Source organism: Vanellus vanellus, assembly GCF_965231255.1.
Source record: "Vanellus vanellus genome assembly, chromosome: 18".
NCBI classification, from domain to species: Eukaryota; Metazoa; Chordata; class Aves; order Charadriiformes; family Charadriidae; genus Vanellus; species Vanellus vanellus.
In genome coordinates, this window is record NC_138923.1 from 630313 (window position 1) to 646033 (window position 15721).

Below are 15721 nucleotides of genomic sequence, written 5' to 3' on the forward strand. Positions count from 1 at the left end.
CCGTCACAGATTGTGGGAGCAGACCTTACCCCTCTCCAAAAAAAAAAAAAAAAAGAAATTGTTAAAAGTTACAGACAAAGGTGTCTTCTTGCAAATATTGCACTGTACTTGTTAGCCTCATGCTCACACCTAGAGAGCAATGTAGAGGAGGGACCTCTGAGAGATCTCAGGAGGACCAGAAAGGCGTCTCGAGGTGATTGTGTAATTCAAACAGGCTTGAGGGTGGCGAGGAAAAGCAGAACTGCTAGCCCTCAGGAAAAGGGGAAGATTGAATCTAATGAGAAACTGGAGCTCAGGGATAAATGAAGGTGAGATACAGAAGATTTTGAGTGTGAACCTGAAACTACTGAATCCACAGGAAGAGCAGTAAGGAGGTGATCACTGATTTGCACAAACTTGCAAGAAGCTGCTGGTACTGACAGAGCTGTCACCAGGTCCTTCCAGGGAGAAGCGTGGGAGCATCTGCCAGATGCGAAGAGGAGGGGGGTGCCAGGCTGAGAAGACTTGAGCACCCCCAGATGACATGGCAAACTCCCTCCAAGAGGGAATGAGGACAACTCCACCATGCTGGGGATGTGCTCCACAATGCGGAGGTTCAGGGATGGGCTGTGGGTTTGTGCTGGTGCCCAGCAGTTGGGGTGAGCGTGTGAGCAGGGAGGGAGGGAGGCAGGAGCAGCCAGCCCAAGGCTGGGTGCCACGGGAAGGGCTGGGGTGCTCGAGCAGCTGGAAGCCTCCAAGGAGACACTCCTCTTAATGCAAGGAGGCACGCCAGCGGGAGGGGAGAAGGCTTCAGGGATCTGATGTCAGGCTTTGAGCAACGAAGGGAATGGAGGTCGAAGGAGAGGCATGGACTTTCCAAGCTGGTTTGGGATATGCTGGAAGAGTAGGAGCTGGTAAACGAGGGCATAACCACAGAGGGAAGGGAAGCACCTGTAGGGGTAAGAGCATCATCTGGGAGAGCGATACGGGCAGCAAAAGGCTCGTGTCTCCTCTGGCTCAGGAAGAGCAGATGGTCCGTAGCAAACAACACAAATGATTGTGCCCTCATGCAAAGCTGGTATGGAAGAACTCAAATTATTACATGGAGCCACCCATGGCAGCAGATGATCTCAGAGGTCAGAGAAATAGCTGGTGTGACCAGAGCAGAGGCAATGGAGAACACAGGAGGAGAGGGCAAGAAAAGGAGGCGAGGAGGAAGGGTAGGACAGCACAAGACTTTTTTCAAAGTCACCATCAAAAGATCAAGGCACCATCAAAAAGATCTTCCTTGATCTAAATTGCCTTGGGAAGGAGGGAAAGGAAGGTCTGCCCGGACGGTGCTGGGAGTTTGTCACAGATCCCCCAGCCAGACTGGGGTGAGGACAAAGCCCCAGGAGAGAAATTCTTCCAGGAAGAATAACTCTTTGGAGGAGCGGTGGTATTATAAATCACAGCCTTGTCGGTAATGGTCATTCCAGATGTCCTTGGATATGACATCTCACATATCTCTTCACCAGGTCACAGGATGAAGTGAGCTGATGTTTTTTTTTTTTTTTTGTACCTGTTCCTGAAAAATAGGCTGTTTTTAGAAGAGCTATCTGAGAAAATAACTTCAGCTAGAGTAGGGATGAGTCAATGCCATTTTGCGTAAATGGGAAGATCAATAGGAGCAGATTGGTGGCTGCGGCTGTGAACAAGCACAAATCAGGACAAGCGAGGAGAGCTGGTTACTGCAGCTGGGCAGATTTGGGTAGTCAAGCATGCAAATGTAGAAAAAAGCTGGGATTTTGTGAAAGAAAAAGTGCAAAACCCAGCTAAAAACTCCCTTTCGAACACAAGGAAGAGGCTGGTGGAGCAGGGCTTCTCCCCTAGCAAAGGAGCAACATAGATACCCCAAGGAGGATGGGTGGAAAGAGTGGAAAGTCTGCAAGGAAAGAAAAGAGCCTGGAAAGCAGTAAGTAAAGTCTGCACTGAAAGACGAAGGAGCGCAGAGAGACTGGGAAAATTGCTTGTAGTGTTATGCGATTAATATACGCCCTTCAGCCGTGTAGTTGAAGGACAGGCAGCCACGCAGTGCTTCGCAGTTCAGTGCTCTGGAAGTCAGACATCGCCCGCTACCAGTTTTCCAGGAGGACAATGACAATTTATGGCAAAGGCAGGGTGGCCGGTGACAACACGAGGGCACGGGGACAGCAGCATCAAGGCGGGAGGAGAGCCTTCAGAGGTTTGCTGCATGTCAGCAGGGCTGCGGGAAGGGAGCATGGCTGCACCTGAATTCGGGAAAAATGAATGCTGCTTCTGCTGCAGCAAGGATGCAAAGTGTCCTCATGGTGGGGGCTATGTTGGATGGGAGAAGAGGAATCCAGCACCAGGCATTTGCAAAGCTCCAGGGCAGACAAAAAGAAAGAAAACTAGGTGGGCACAAGACCTTTGGCGCTACAGAGCAGTCTGCCTGCTTACAGGGTCCTCAGCTGGAGACCCAGTGGTCCAGTCAGCCCGGGACAGTTAAGGGTCATGAGTGTGGTACAGGGTGACAAACTGGCCATGGGGACAGCAGAAAGGTTTCCAGTCCATGTGGGAAAATACTGATGCTGTGGTACGTTAGCGAGACCTTGCCGAGTGGTGCACAGGGAGCTCACTCAAGGAGGAGGAAGCCAAGCTGGGCTGCCAGGATGCCTGGAGAGGGGAGAGTCCATTGGAGAGGACACGGCGCGATGTGGTCAGCCTGGAGAAGCAAAACCAAGCAGGGAGATGACTGCAGCACTGGGGAGCAGAGCCCTTTGCTGGAGCACACTGCTGTGGGTAACATTGGCACAGGCAAGCCTGCAAGAGCTAAGTGACTTTGACCCAGGAATCATCTCCTACACCAGGGTTTGGACAAGGAGCCAAGGTCTCACGTTGATGCCTTCTCAAGAGGTTTGGGGCTCAAAATGTTCACATCATGGGGCAAAGGTGGGGGGGGGGGGTTGGTTCCTAAATCTCTTTGTCACCACTGAAAACTTTTCCCTTTATCTAAAATAAACTTGTTCTAAGTACAAGTAGGTGTCCACAGAGCCTTTGCGTTGGTTTAATGAAGCAGAGGTGGAAAACTACATGCCTGGTTCACCTGGAAGATGACACACAGACAAACCCGGCGTGAGACCCCTCAGGAGGGCACCCAGCCCCAGCTCCCTCCCAGTGCCCCATGGCCTCCCCAGAACCAGGGAATCCACTCTCCCCAGGGCATCGCCACAGCCTGGGCTACTATAAAACCAGATTGGCATCTCTGGCACCAGTTGCCTCACTGGGAGGTAGAGGGGGCAGGAGAGATGAGTCACAGCAGACTGTGTGTGTCGCCAGCATCGCCCTCCAGCCTGCGAGACAGGGAAGGAGGAGATGTCAAAGGTGTTGTGCAACTGGGATGCAAGCGGCATCTTCATTTCATTTTCCAATAACTGTAGGGGTTTGCAATTAAATCTGCTGATCTGATAGTCATTAGCTGAATGATCAGCCCATCATTGGAAGTGTCTGTTTGCCTTTCTGCTAATTAAATTGCATTTGATTTGCAATCAAATCTAATACGAGACAAGTGAGCTCGAGGTAGACTGGGGAGCAGCTGATGGGCGCTGCTGTGTGTGAAGCACCGGCCAACACCACCGTCTCGCTGTGTTTGTAGAGCCGCATCCCAGGCAGACCGGGAGCACCGACGGGGAGCAGACTGTGGCACGGGTGAACAAGGGACACGTCTGCAGCCGGGCAGAGCCGTGTTTGCAGTAGGGGCAGGGCTCCTGCCGTGCTGTGAGCAGGTGAGCTGCGGTGCTGTGAACTTTGAGACGTGTACCAGGCACCCAGGTACTCCTCTGGCTGCCGGACCGTGGGAGGGACTGCAAGGACACCCACGTCTGCTGGTTGTAGGAGAGGGGCATAGAGCAGAGCAGGGCAGAGCTGGCCTCGCAGCCCCCGGCATGGGGCTGAGTTCTTCCCTCCTGGATCCTACAACTGTCCTGCCCTCAAGCACTCACCCCACACAGGTGTTGGGGACACCCAGCGCCTGCACGGCTTACCTTGAGAAGATGCTTTCTCTCTTCACACCAGGGGTGTCTGGCAGCACCAGCTGTTTGGGACACCGGGGTGATTTCAATGTACTCCTGGGGGGCACCTGGGAAAAGATGCCCTGTTACAGCACAGTCCGTAATTGCTCCGCACAGCCCCCTCGGGCATGGTGCTTTGGGATGCTGTGGGAGCAGGGAAGCACACCGTGAGGGAATATGGTGTGCTGAGTCCTGTGCTCCGTGCCTGACCGTGGACATCCCCCTGAGGGGTGCTCCAGCAGCATCCCCATGAAGAGGGCCCCAAACATCCAGGGGCCGGGACTGAAGTTGTCTTTAAACTTCTTAATGGGGGTTGTTCAGCCTGGAGAAAGGGAGGCTGAGGGGAGACCTTATTGCTCTCTACAACTATCTGAAAGGAGGTGGTAGCGAGGAGGGTTCAGTCTCTTCTCCCAAGCGATAGGACAAGAGGAAATGGCCTCAAGTTGTGCCAGGAAGGTTCAGGATGGATATTAGGGAAAAGTTCTTCACCAAAAGGGTTGTCAAGCACTGGAACAGGCTGCCCAGGCCAGTGGTGGAGTCACCATCCCTGGAGATATTTAACAGGCAGGTAGACATGATGCTGAGGGATGTGGTTTAGTGTGGTTTTGGCAGTGTTTGGCTGATGGTTGGACTCGATGATCTTAAAGGTCCCTTCCAACCCAGACGATTCTATAATTCTTAGCAGCTAGAGACACCCAGAGGGGTGGTCCGGCAGTGGAGCTGGAGTAGCACAGCAGGCTCTGCAACCAAAGTGGGTCAGAGTCACCCTTAAGCAAGAGAGTCCAGGAATATGTCAGAATTTGGATCTTCAGCCTGTGCTTTCCTTTTCTAGCTTGATTTCCCCACTTTTGCAACCAAGAATGTACCTCCTGGCTTTGCTGGATAACCTTGGTTTCTTCTAGACAAGCTCACCAAGATTTAAGAGTGACTTAAGGGGCTCTAGCAAGTGTAAGGTGTGTTGCTTCTCTGAACTGCTCCTCGGACACCTTCCACCTCTGGAAGGGAAGTCTCTTCCCAGATGCACCAATCTGCAAAACACAGTGTGGGGCCTGAGAGCATGCGGATCTTTGGGGAGGGGAGAGCGATGGGGATGCTGGCCAGAAGCAGGAGCACCTCTCCCTGCTGCGACACTTGTCCCTGCCCCTCCAACTCAACCCTTCTTCCCACTTTCAGCGCACACAAGTGACTTTTGGAGCCTAAAGTCTCCCTCCTTCCATTTCACCACAGTAGCCTTGGCTTTTCCCTGCTCTGCCCACAAGTGTCCGGCAGCAGCGCAGGGGATGGTCACGGAGCAGAGGAGGGAGGGCTGAGGGCACACTAAGACCATGCTTGTTAGGAGTGGAATTGAGGGAGGGGATTGTGCACCTCTGCTACGCTCTGGGGAGACCCCCTTGTAGTGCTGCCTCCAGCTCGGGGGGTCCCAACATAAGAAGGACACGGAGCTGTTGGAGAGGGTCCAGAGAAGGCCAAGGAGATGCTCTGGGGCTGGAGCTCCTCTGCTGTGAGGACAGGCTGAGAGAGTTGGGGCTGTTCAGCCTGGAGAAGAGAAGGCTCCGGGGACACCTTAAAGCCCCTTCCAGTCCCTAAATGGGCTACAGGAGAGCTGGGGAGGGACTCTTGATCAGGGAGGGGAGCGATGAGACGAGGGGGAATGGCTTTAAGCTGAAAGAGGGCAGATTTAGATTAGATATTAGGAAGATATTTTTCCCTGTGAGGGCAGTGAGCCCCTGGCACAGGTTGCCCAGAGAAGCTGTGGCTGCCCCATCCCTGGAGGTGTTCAAGGCCGGGTTGGATGGGGCTTGGAGCAACCTGGGCTGGGGGGAGGTGGTCCTGCCCAGGGCAGGGGGTGGAACTAGATGGTCTTTAAGATCCTTTCCAACCTAAACCATTCTATGATTCTATGGTCTTCCCTGGTGTTGGCCACAATTATAATTTATGGGTGGTCAATAATGAATAAATACTTTCTGTGAGCATTCAGTGCTCAGCTGGCCTTGTTCAGCTGGGTTCCTCTTTATGAGTCCCACTTGCATGACGTGGGGAGCCACAGGAGGATTTCAGCTGGAAGGCACCTTGGGGGTCTCTGGTCCTGCTCCGAGCAGGACCAGCTTTAAAGTTCAATCAGGCTGCTTGGGGACTTGTCCACCTCAGTATGGATACCTCCAAGGATGGGGAACCCACCATGTTTCTGGACACCTGCTCTAGTTCAGGACCACCTTCACAATGAAGAACTTTCTCCTTTTGTGCAACTGGAGTTTGCCATGTTACAGCTCCTGCCCATTGCTCTTCATCCTACCTCTGAGCACTCTGGGAAGATTCTGGCTGCATCTTCTCCAGATCCTCCCCTGAGGCAGCTGGAGACAGCAGCCAGATGTCTCTTTTGCCTTCTCTTCTGAAGGCTGGACCAGCCCACCTCTCTCAGCCTCTCCTTGTACGTGCTGTGCTCCAGGCCCTGACTGGCTTCGTGTCCTCCACTGGGCTCTCTGTGGTTTGTCAGGGCCTTTCTAGTTCTGGGGAGCCCTAAACTGGACCCAGCTTTCCCAGTGTGGTCTCACAAATGCTCCCTCGAGCTGATGGCTGCCCTTTGCTAACCCAGACCAGGATGCATCTGGCTGCCTTTGCTGCAAAGGCACTCTGCTGACTGATGTTCAGCTTGTTGCCTGCTGAAGACACAGGGCTTTTCCTGCAATGCTGCTGTCTCCCTGCAGGCCCAGTCTGCCCAGTTGCACGGGGTTAGCCCAGCCCAGCGGCAGGAGTTTGCATTTGCCTTGGCAGAACGTCAGGAGGTTTGTGCTACCCCATTCTGGGGGTGGCTGAGGTCACTCTGAATGGCAACCCGTCCCCGAAGCTGTGTTGTCCCCAAGAGGCACATCATCGCTGATATTGGGCATCGCTGGGACTGATGCATCTTCACATTTCAGGAGATACTGACCCTGGCAGCTTGGGAAGTCCCCAGCCACATTGCTTCCCACCTTCAGGCCACCAGACACTTCCCATCAGCCGCGTTGGGTCAGCCAGTCATGGAGCCGGGGTATTAAACCATGTCCTGAGATGATCCATGTTGAAAATAGGCACATGCTTTCAACGGCTTTCCACACCTGGGGAAGCAGGATCATCCAAAGCCGGTTGCGGTTCAGGCGGCAGCGCCTCGTGAGGCTGTGGCCAAAAGAGCACCTTGCTGCCCCAGCAGCACTGAGTTTTTTTCTTCACTTTTAATGGGTCTCAGTTGGTGTCGTTAAAAGTTTCTGAACCTCTGCAGTCTTAACTTCCAAAAAGGCTCCAGGGCCCTTGTTGTGCCACAGCAGTGCCTGGGGACAGGAGCTATATTTGCCCCTTCCCAAAACAGGGAGCAAAACCAGTGTTTATTCCTCTGTGGGGCTCAGACCAGCACAGAGGTGTCTTCAAGCAGTAATTGGCAATTTAGAGGTGACTGGTTCCTGACCTGTGGGAGTTCAAATTGTTTATGCTTGTGCTGTCAAGAGTCGATGCCCATCGCCCAGATCCCGGGGAGGGGCTGACCCGAGGCTGGAGGGTGGAGAAGGCTCAGCTGGGCTGGTACCCACCAGGTCCCACGTCCAGTGGCACTTGGGGAACCCCATGGTCTGACTCTGCACCATCCAAGATGGACGGACAAGACCTGATGACTGCATGTCGCTGGAGTGACTCCTGCTGCGGTGATGATACCGGCAGCTGGTGACGGTGGTGCCAGAGCCCGTCACACGCAAAGGAACATCCACAAGGCTGTAACACACGGTTGCTCCAAGCAGGTTGGATGGGCACCCATGGGCTTGGGTCATTTGGATGGCCAAGAGTCCACAGATCCTGAGCAGCAAGCAGGACCTGGCTCATGGGCTGAAATCAAACCCCCATTCTCATGACAGCCAGTGCTACGCTGAGAACTGCAGACGATCCAATACAGTCGCATTTAAAAGGGGAAAAAATGGAAAGTCAAGAGGATTAAATATCACATATGGCACAGAGATTGTCAGGAAAGACCAGCTTAGCTTCACTCTGAGCGCTTAAGCTGATATTAGCAAACAAACCCTAAACAACGTTACAAAGGGAAAGCCTAAATGGAAGCCAGCATGATTCAATCAGTTTAAAGAAGCTGATCAGAAATAAGATGAGTTCTCAAACTTGCTGAACCTGCATCCACATGAGGACAGTAAAACGACCCCGGGTAAGTTAACTGGCAAAATACAGGATAAACAATGAAGATGCCAGAATTTGTCCCCTTGCCCCTTTACTCTGAGGAATGACATCTGCACTTACATGTATTCCTTTCTTCAAAAGCACGAGGAGCAGGAATTTAACACTAGGACATGTTTGGCCTGTAGCCAAATTCAGAGGGAATATTCAAAGAAAATAAGCTGATAGACATGTGAAGAAATTTTTCACTTTGAGGGTGGTGAGGCACTGGCCCAGGTTGCCCAGAGAGGCTGTTGAGGCCCCATCCCTGGAGGTGTTCAAGGCCAGGCTGGACGTGGCCTTGGGCAACCTGGGCTGGTGGGAGGTGTCCCTGCCTATGGCAGGGGGGTTGGAACAAGATGTTCTTCAAGGTCCCTTCCAAACTAAATCATTCTATGATTCTATGGATCCCCAGGCTGGACAATCTGTTTTGCAAACATTTGAAAGAGTCTGTCCTACCAATGCAGAAGTGCAAGCGAGTGGTAAGACAGGGGAGATGACATTTCCAGTCAAAGTAAATCAGGTATGAAACTCAAACTTTTCGCTGCAGCATGCCATCTGCTCATTAGAATCACCTTTGCTACCTCTAGTTTTCACCAGAAGACTAGAAGAAGCAAATATGCTGGCTTTTAAAGAGGTTGTCAGTGGTAAAGAGACTTCAGACAAGTAAATCTACTATGCAGTGTGGGCAGATACAGAAGCTGTAATAAATGGCTGACCTGGTTAATATATGGGCAAATTTTGTCACAGGGAGACTGAATCCAACTTTTGCACAGGAAAATCACACCTCAGAAATATTGTTTCTGGAGGAATCAACAAGATATGGGTGTTGAACATCTCCTAGTCAGCTGAGACCCCCCCCTTGTCAGGGGACAAGCTGCCACAGGCTAGGGAGGAAGATCCTCACTTGGATAACTGAATGGCTGAGAGAGAAAAAAAAGGAGGAGGATCACTCAGGCAGCTCATCGTGCCACCAGGTATCTTGTAAAGCATCTCAGCCACGTGTAGCAGGTGCCAAAGGTGGCGGATGCAGCATGAGAAGTTAGGAGAAGACTCGGGAGCAGGACAAAGCACCATGCAAATCTAAGCTGTACCCACACCTTCTCGGATGGGTAGAGGTCCAGGTCTGGTCACCCAGGCCCAGCAAGGACATGGCCTAAGCAGGGGAGGGAGAGAGAAGGATGAGAGGCACGGCTGAAGAGCAAGGAGACTTGCTCAAGGTTTAAGATCTGGAACAGCACGAGGTGGATGAATAGAGACAATAGCCTCACATCCCCAGCAAGCACTGCAGCCATCAGCTCTGAGTCTCCAAATTGCTCCTCATACATCAAAGGCCGGTCCAGCACCTCCCTTGCCCCAACACTTCTCTGCTCTCTCCAGCAGCCGGTTGGGACCCAGGTGCCTGGGCTTATCTCTGCTGCACCCTCCCAGTCCCTGCCAGCCCTTCATCACCAATGCGCTCCCACAGCACCCAGAAAAGGAGCGGCAGGTGAAACCACTGCGACAAGCGAAAGGCAGTGCAGAGATGGGCGGTGAAGCTCCTCACTGTAGGATGCCACCAGTGCCAAGGAGGTGTCTCACCCCAGGAAGCCCTTAGAAACATTCAGGGAAGAAAAGTCCCGTGTCATTACATATATGAGGACATCTGGCCAGGTTTGCTGGAGCAATAGAGCAGGTACAACCCTGTTTTCACCCTGTCCCTGCATGCTTCTCCTTGCCCCTGTACCTGGCTGTTGTTGAAGGCAGGGTGCTGGGAGAGGGGCCGCGTGGTCCGATGAGTGTTGGATGAGCAGCAGGTACAGGGACAGGCTTGATGGAGGGGCTGCGGTGGGGAGCCCCCCACCTGCTCTGTGTGGAAGGGACTCACACCCAGAACAGATCTGAAATTGTGTGCATCCTGCGCCAGGGCACGGGGAGGAAACAGACGGACAAAAGGAGGAGTGGAGAATGCCGGTGGCAAAGAGAAATGATCTCACCGCTGTCTGGCAGGGTGATGCCTGCACACGGCAGGAAGGAAATATTTGGCTGGAACACAATGTGAAGACACCGGGACTCCCCGTCACACAAAGCCCTTGGCGAAGGGCGTTGCTGGCAGCGGGTTGTTTTCATCTGCATCAACACATGTACGGAAAACAAGCCTTGAGGCAAAGCTGCATGTGGGCCCGGTGCTCCTGGGAGCGTGGCAAATGCTGAACTGTTCCAGTCCAAACTGCGGGGGAGAATTCCTGCTGGAAATGCTGGAGTCCTTCCAAAAAGGGTGGAGATGACGCTGGGTTGGGAAGTCCCAGAGAGGTCCCTTGCCCTGCTGCTGCCGGGACATGTCCAGCTCTCGTCCCTGCTCAGCACCAAGACCAGGAGGGACAGTTTCCCAAATGTATTTTCCCTATGCTTCAGAGGAGGAAGGAGTACCTGGGAACATCTCAAGGTGCTCAGTTGCTGGGACAACACCTTCCTGGTGTACCTGCTACTGTCACACAGCAACGAAGCAGATCCTGAGCAGAAACGAATGCCTGGGTGATCGGCCAGACTGGCCAGGGATGATCAAGGTGGAAAGGCCAGCAGAGAGGATTTTGGAGGAAATTCCTTTTCCAGGAGAGGCACAAGCTGCTTCATACCCTGCTAGACCTCAGTACCTGTAAGCACTGGCTAAGCTCTTGGAGATGAGCACGTGTGAGGTGCTGGGGCCTTGCTGGGGACATGGTTTACCCTGGGCAGGTTGTGGTTTCTCCTGGGTGGATTTGGGGGGGCTGAAAAGAGCAGGAAGGGAAGGATGGAGTGGGATTTCAGAAATATAAATTCAAAGCAAGACAGTCGCTGGAGGCAGATATCCAACACCATGATAATCTGACCCTGGGGTGGGCTTTCTCTGCACGGTGCCCAGGAGCAGAGACCACAGGCAGCCCCGCACCAGCTCTCTGGGTTTGGGTCTGGAGGATTCAGACACCCATCTTCCACTTCCACCTTCCACCAGCCCTGCAGCACCACGGGACTGAGAGGTCCCAAAGCTGAGTCTTGCCCCTGCCTTGGCCCAGCCTGAATGTGTGGACGAGCGGGGCTCCAGGGGAGCAGAGGGCTGCAATCGCATCAGGGCAAGTGGAGGGAAGACCAGTTGGATGATGGCGGTGGCTGCAGCCCTCCAAACTCCAGCCTCAATCTCTGTGGCCAAGGTCTGTGGCTTTTCTCCACCCAGCCCATCATGCCCATGGGATTTCCAGCCTCACTGCACCCCTCGTCTCACTTCTGCCTGGCCATGGTCCTGCCCCACAGGAGGCACACAGGAGGGAAAATCCTGGTGGGCTCTGAAAATGCTCTTGCTTGGGCAAGCTCAGTCCAGGATCACCCCTGACTGCTCACCATCCACAGACTCTGGGAAGACAACAGAAGGGACCACGTGCCCGAGCACCCCATGTTGTCCCCAGACAGCTACACAAAGCTCCAGGGTGAGTTTCTGTTTATTTGGCAAAAAGGAGGGACTGTGTGATGGAGGAGGAGGAGACGTATCAGAGCCTTGACCACCAAGCTCAGAAGAGGGATGGCGGAGCAGCAGCCTGGATCTTCAGAACGTGGATCTTGCATTGCTCAGCAGGAGCATCCGCCAGCAAGCCCACACCTCCTGGAAAAAAGCCAGGAGAAGTGGGCTGAGTATTTGAGGTGAGGAGGCCAACAGAAAGGGCCCAGCAGGGCTTTCCACCAGGATCAGTGCTTTCTTTTCCAGTTCACTCCAGCTCTGTAGGGTTAGCCATCTCCAGCAATGGATTTCTAGCTAAGCCCGACACTGAATGCATTCTGGTGTGGTGGGAAATCATGTGCCAGGGTGGGCCAACAACAACCAGGTTCACCGTGGTGAGACACCAACCCAATCTCTGGCTGGTTTTGCAGGTCCACAACCCTGAGGTCCCTTTGGCAAGAGCCGGTGTCCCAGTCCTTGCTGCTGGATGAGCACTGCAGCTGTTTCTCCACCGAACCAGTGGGTTTGGTGCAAGTGCCCTTGCTCCCCGCTGCACCCTGGGGTCCCCACTGCAGAGCAGCTCCAAAGGGAACAGTCCTACCTGGGTGCGAGCTCCAGCACAGGTTCAAATGACTCAGCCCCTGAATAATTCGAGGAGTTCATGGTGGCCCTTCTTGGGGCACCAAGGGGGGCAATTTCAAGCTGAGGACATTGCGAACACCGTGTTGCACTGCAGCAACTCACCTACGCTTCATCGAGGCTGCATTCCTCTGTGAAAATAAAGAGAAAGGCTGAGTCTGGGGCTGTGGTCTGGCTAGTCCTATTTAGCACCCAAAATAGACAACCGGGGAATGAACTTGAGCAGGGTGAAAGCCACAACGTGCCAAAACCACCGTGCTTTCTCCTGCCAGCTCAGACCACAAAGTGGTGGCAGTGATGGGCCGAGCTGGTCCCTGCCAGCACGTCCTGGCTCCCCGTATCAACCAAGCCAGCCCAACACGGTGCTGGGCAGTGCTCACCCTGGCTGGGCAGCATCTTGATCATCTCATCGGTAAAGCTCTTCTCCTGCGCAAGCTTCTTGAAGAGTGCTGTGATTTTGGGGCTCACCTCCCGGGTTCTGCCTAAAGGCAAAGACACGCTTCAGCTCCAGGCCATGGCCTGTCCCTGCATCTCCTCGGCAGCTGATGAGTGTGCCCAGGCAAAGACAGGATGGATGACGGTCCCTGGGAGAAGGCTGGAAGCAGTGGTGGACATCCTGGAGAGTGGTGGTGGCCAGGGACAGGAGACACTCCTCCCAGGGGACAAGATGAAGCGGAGGTCCTGGCACCAGCACAGTGTCTCCTCTCTTGGTTCCCATCCCCACTGTTTCTGCCCTGCTTGCAGCAGGACCCCCACTCTTCACCCCGTTTCACCAAGAGACTTACCCAAGGCCATGGACTCCTGGCACAGTGCAGAACCCTGAGCCCCAGCCTCCCCCGCCAGCCCCCAATCCCTGCCCCTTCCCCTGCCCCACTCCCGCACCAGGGCAAGAGATGCCGGCAGGAGGGCAGTGGTGAGGAGGGGGTCTCTCCCGCCGGCCTCCTGACTCCTGGCTGCTCAGGACACTTCGAAACACCCCAGCACCCCCGAGCTCTTCACCCCAGCCAGACTCCCATTGGCTACGCACTGTAGAGCCTCAGCATGTGCAAGGTCTTCCCGTCCTTCACTCTGGAGGCAAAGATAACTGCGTAGGTCTTGCCGTCGGTATCCACCACTTGCGCCGTTTTATTGCCTCTCTCTGCAAAAGGACGTGGAGGAAAGTGAAAAATTAATTACCTCCCCCTGCGAGATCCCACACTGCAATGGGCTGTAGGAGCGTGAATCAGGATCCCAGGGACAGCTCCGGCCAACATGTCTTTCTTCTGTGTCTCCCCCTGCTGGTTTTTCCTCTTGCTCAGGCTCCTCTGAAAGCCTGGGGGAGCCCACAGATCACGGCAGAGCGGAGCGACAGGAACATCGAACACAGAAGGCTCTGGGGATGGTGGCTGCAGACAGCGGAGTAGCCCGGCCAGTGCCAGACTAACACTTGGGCTGGGGATGGTGGGAAATCACTCTTGCGTCGTCCCTTGGGAGCATCCATCCACAGCCCCATTGCAGAATGAACCTGCTTTTCCCCAGGGTTTAAGCTCGGTCTGAACGTGTCTGTCTTATCCCAGAGCAGCTTCCCAGGGGGAAGGAGCAGGGTGTCCGCTGCCCTGGAGGGTCACCAGCCCTGGCATGGACCAGCCTTGTCCTGCAGCTGGTGACCAGCCACGGAGGGATGTCCCACCCCAGGACCTCAGGAGAGGCAGACAGGCACCCCTGAGGGCCATGTCCCCGGGACACCCAGCTGCTTCAGGCAGGGATGATGGGAAGTGCCTCTGCCCCATCCTCTGCCCCCCACTCACCGGGGCTGTAGTATTCACCCGGGACGCCTGTTTGCTTGTAGATCCACTCTGATTTCTTACACCCCTTTGGCCTGCAAAACAGTGAAGGATGCTCTGGCTGGGATGAAGTGACCCCCCCTTCCCCTCCGCTGGGGACACTGGCTCCAAGGTCGCTACATAAACGTGGGACTTGCTGTTCAGGGATGAGACGGTGTGGCCAGGAGAGGGGGGCACGCATGCCACTCTTGGATCAACGGGTGCCTGGGTTGGCACGGCACAGTGTTGGCACCCAGGGATTGCCCCATGGGGTGACATACCCTGAGCTGGTGGAATGAGGCTGGTCCTGGTGGGAAAGCTTTAATCATCCTGCTGTATCCCTGCTGGGAACAGCGGAGTGCCTGAGCCTCCGTGGTGGGACCACTCCTGGCTGGTGCTGCCCTGAACCTGCCTGGCCTGACCTGAAGAAGGGATCCCCACTGTGCAGCTCTCCTGATCCCCTTTTTCAAACCACAGGGCTGGTGGCCCTGCCTCATCGTGGGTGCTGGGTGGAGGGACCTGGGTGGAGACCCACCGGTGAAGGTCCAGGGAGGAGGCTGGTCACTGAAGCCCATGGAGAAAAGCACTTGGCACTTACGTGGGAATGGCAAAGGAGACCTTCAGGTTTCCCTCCCCCAGGACTGTGATGGTGGCCATCGCCATCTTCAGCTCATCCTTCCTTTGGAGGTAGCTCTTGGAGTCGGAGGCCAGAGCAACGATGTGCCATTTCCCTGCAATCTGGCAGCAAGGGTGGGCTGTGAGTCCGGAGGAGCCGGCAGGGGCTGTCCCCCCTCGGGGACCGAGAGACCCTCAGCCCATGGGACACCTGCATCCCCTCCAGATACCGAAATCCCTGCTAGGCTATGCTGGAGGGGGGTGACGACTGCCCTCTCCGGGGTGTGACAGTGGAGCCGGTGGTGGCTGCAGGTTCCCCAGCCATCCCCAGTACCAAAACACCTCTCCAGTCCCCACCCTGGTGACCGGAGGCCACACTCCCACCTTCTCTTCCCTGGGATGCTGTGGCTCACCTTGCTCTTGTCCAGCCCCACAGCCCCGAGGTCCTCAGCCTCTGCATGCAGCAAGCAGAGCAGGGCCAGCCCCAGGCTGAGCCCCACGGTCCTCATCTTGCAGCAGCCTCCTCCGGCTTCACCAGCGGGATGGAGAGCAGTGCCAGGGCTGCCGGTTTTATAACGCCGTGCTCTCCCCCTCTCTGCCCACCCCGGCGCTGCTGCGTGTCAAGCTGCACGGATAACGCTGCTGGTGTTGGCTTGGGCAAGGTGGTGGTTTCGAAGGGCTGAAGTCACGTTGGGGTGAACAGCGTGTGGTCTCACGGAAGAAGGAAAGTGGCTGCAAGCGCCGGGAGGGGGTGAGAAGCGGTGTTGCAGGAGCTGTTGCACCAGTGCTGAAATTTGGGACTTTCCCAGTTTCTTTAGTCACTTGTGAAAGAACAAAGAGAGCTTTTGTTTCCTGGCTGGCTGATGGAGGGCTGACAGGAGGAGCGGGGAGGTCTTTCCCGGCACTGGCCACGGCAGCACCGTCACCCAGTGACCCATCATGAAGGGGCTCGGTGCCCCGTCCCGCTGGCCAGGCTGGCATCT

General features: G+C 54.9%; 1 protein-coding gene across 1 annotated transcript; it reads right to left on the bottom strand.

Annotated features, from left to right (window-relative positions):
* Positions 1-11668: 11668 nt before the first annotated feature.
* On the bottom strand, positions 11669-15384 carry LCNL1 (lipocalin like 1). Its single transcript, XM_082492609.1, has 7 exons — positions 15152-15384; positions 14722-14861; positions 14109-14179; positions 13349-13459; positions 12702-12803; positions 12427-12452; positions 11669-11847 (listed from the first exon to the last, which is right to left on the bottom strand). Exons 1-6 carry the CDS (start codon positions 15245-15247, stop codon positions 12427-12429), a joined length of 546 nt encoding a protein of 181 aa, XP_082348735.1. The 5' UTR covers positions 15248-15384; the 3' UTR covers positions 11669-11847.
* Positions 15385-15721: the final 337 nt, after the last annotated feature.

Coding starts and splice junctions, on each gene's coding strand:
- LCNL1 (XM_082492609.1), bottom strand. CDS start 15,247: ATGAGGACCGTGGGGCTCAGCCTGGGGCTGGCCCTGCTCTGCTTGCTG. Junction 14,180..14,721: donor GTCTCCTTTGCCATTCCCAC/GTAAGTGCCAAG, acceptor ACTGTTTTGCAG/GCCAAAGGGGTGTAAGAAAT. Junction 13,460..14,108: donor GGGTGAATACTACAGCCCCG/GTGAGTGGGGGG, acceptor GTCCTTTTGCAG/AGAGAGGCAATAAAACGGCG.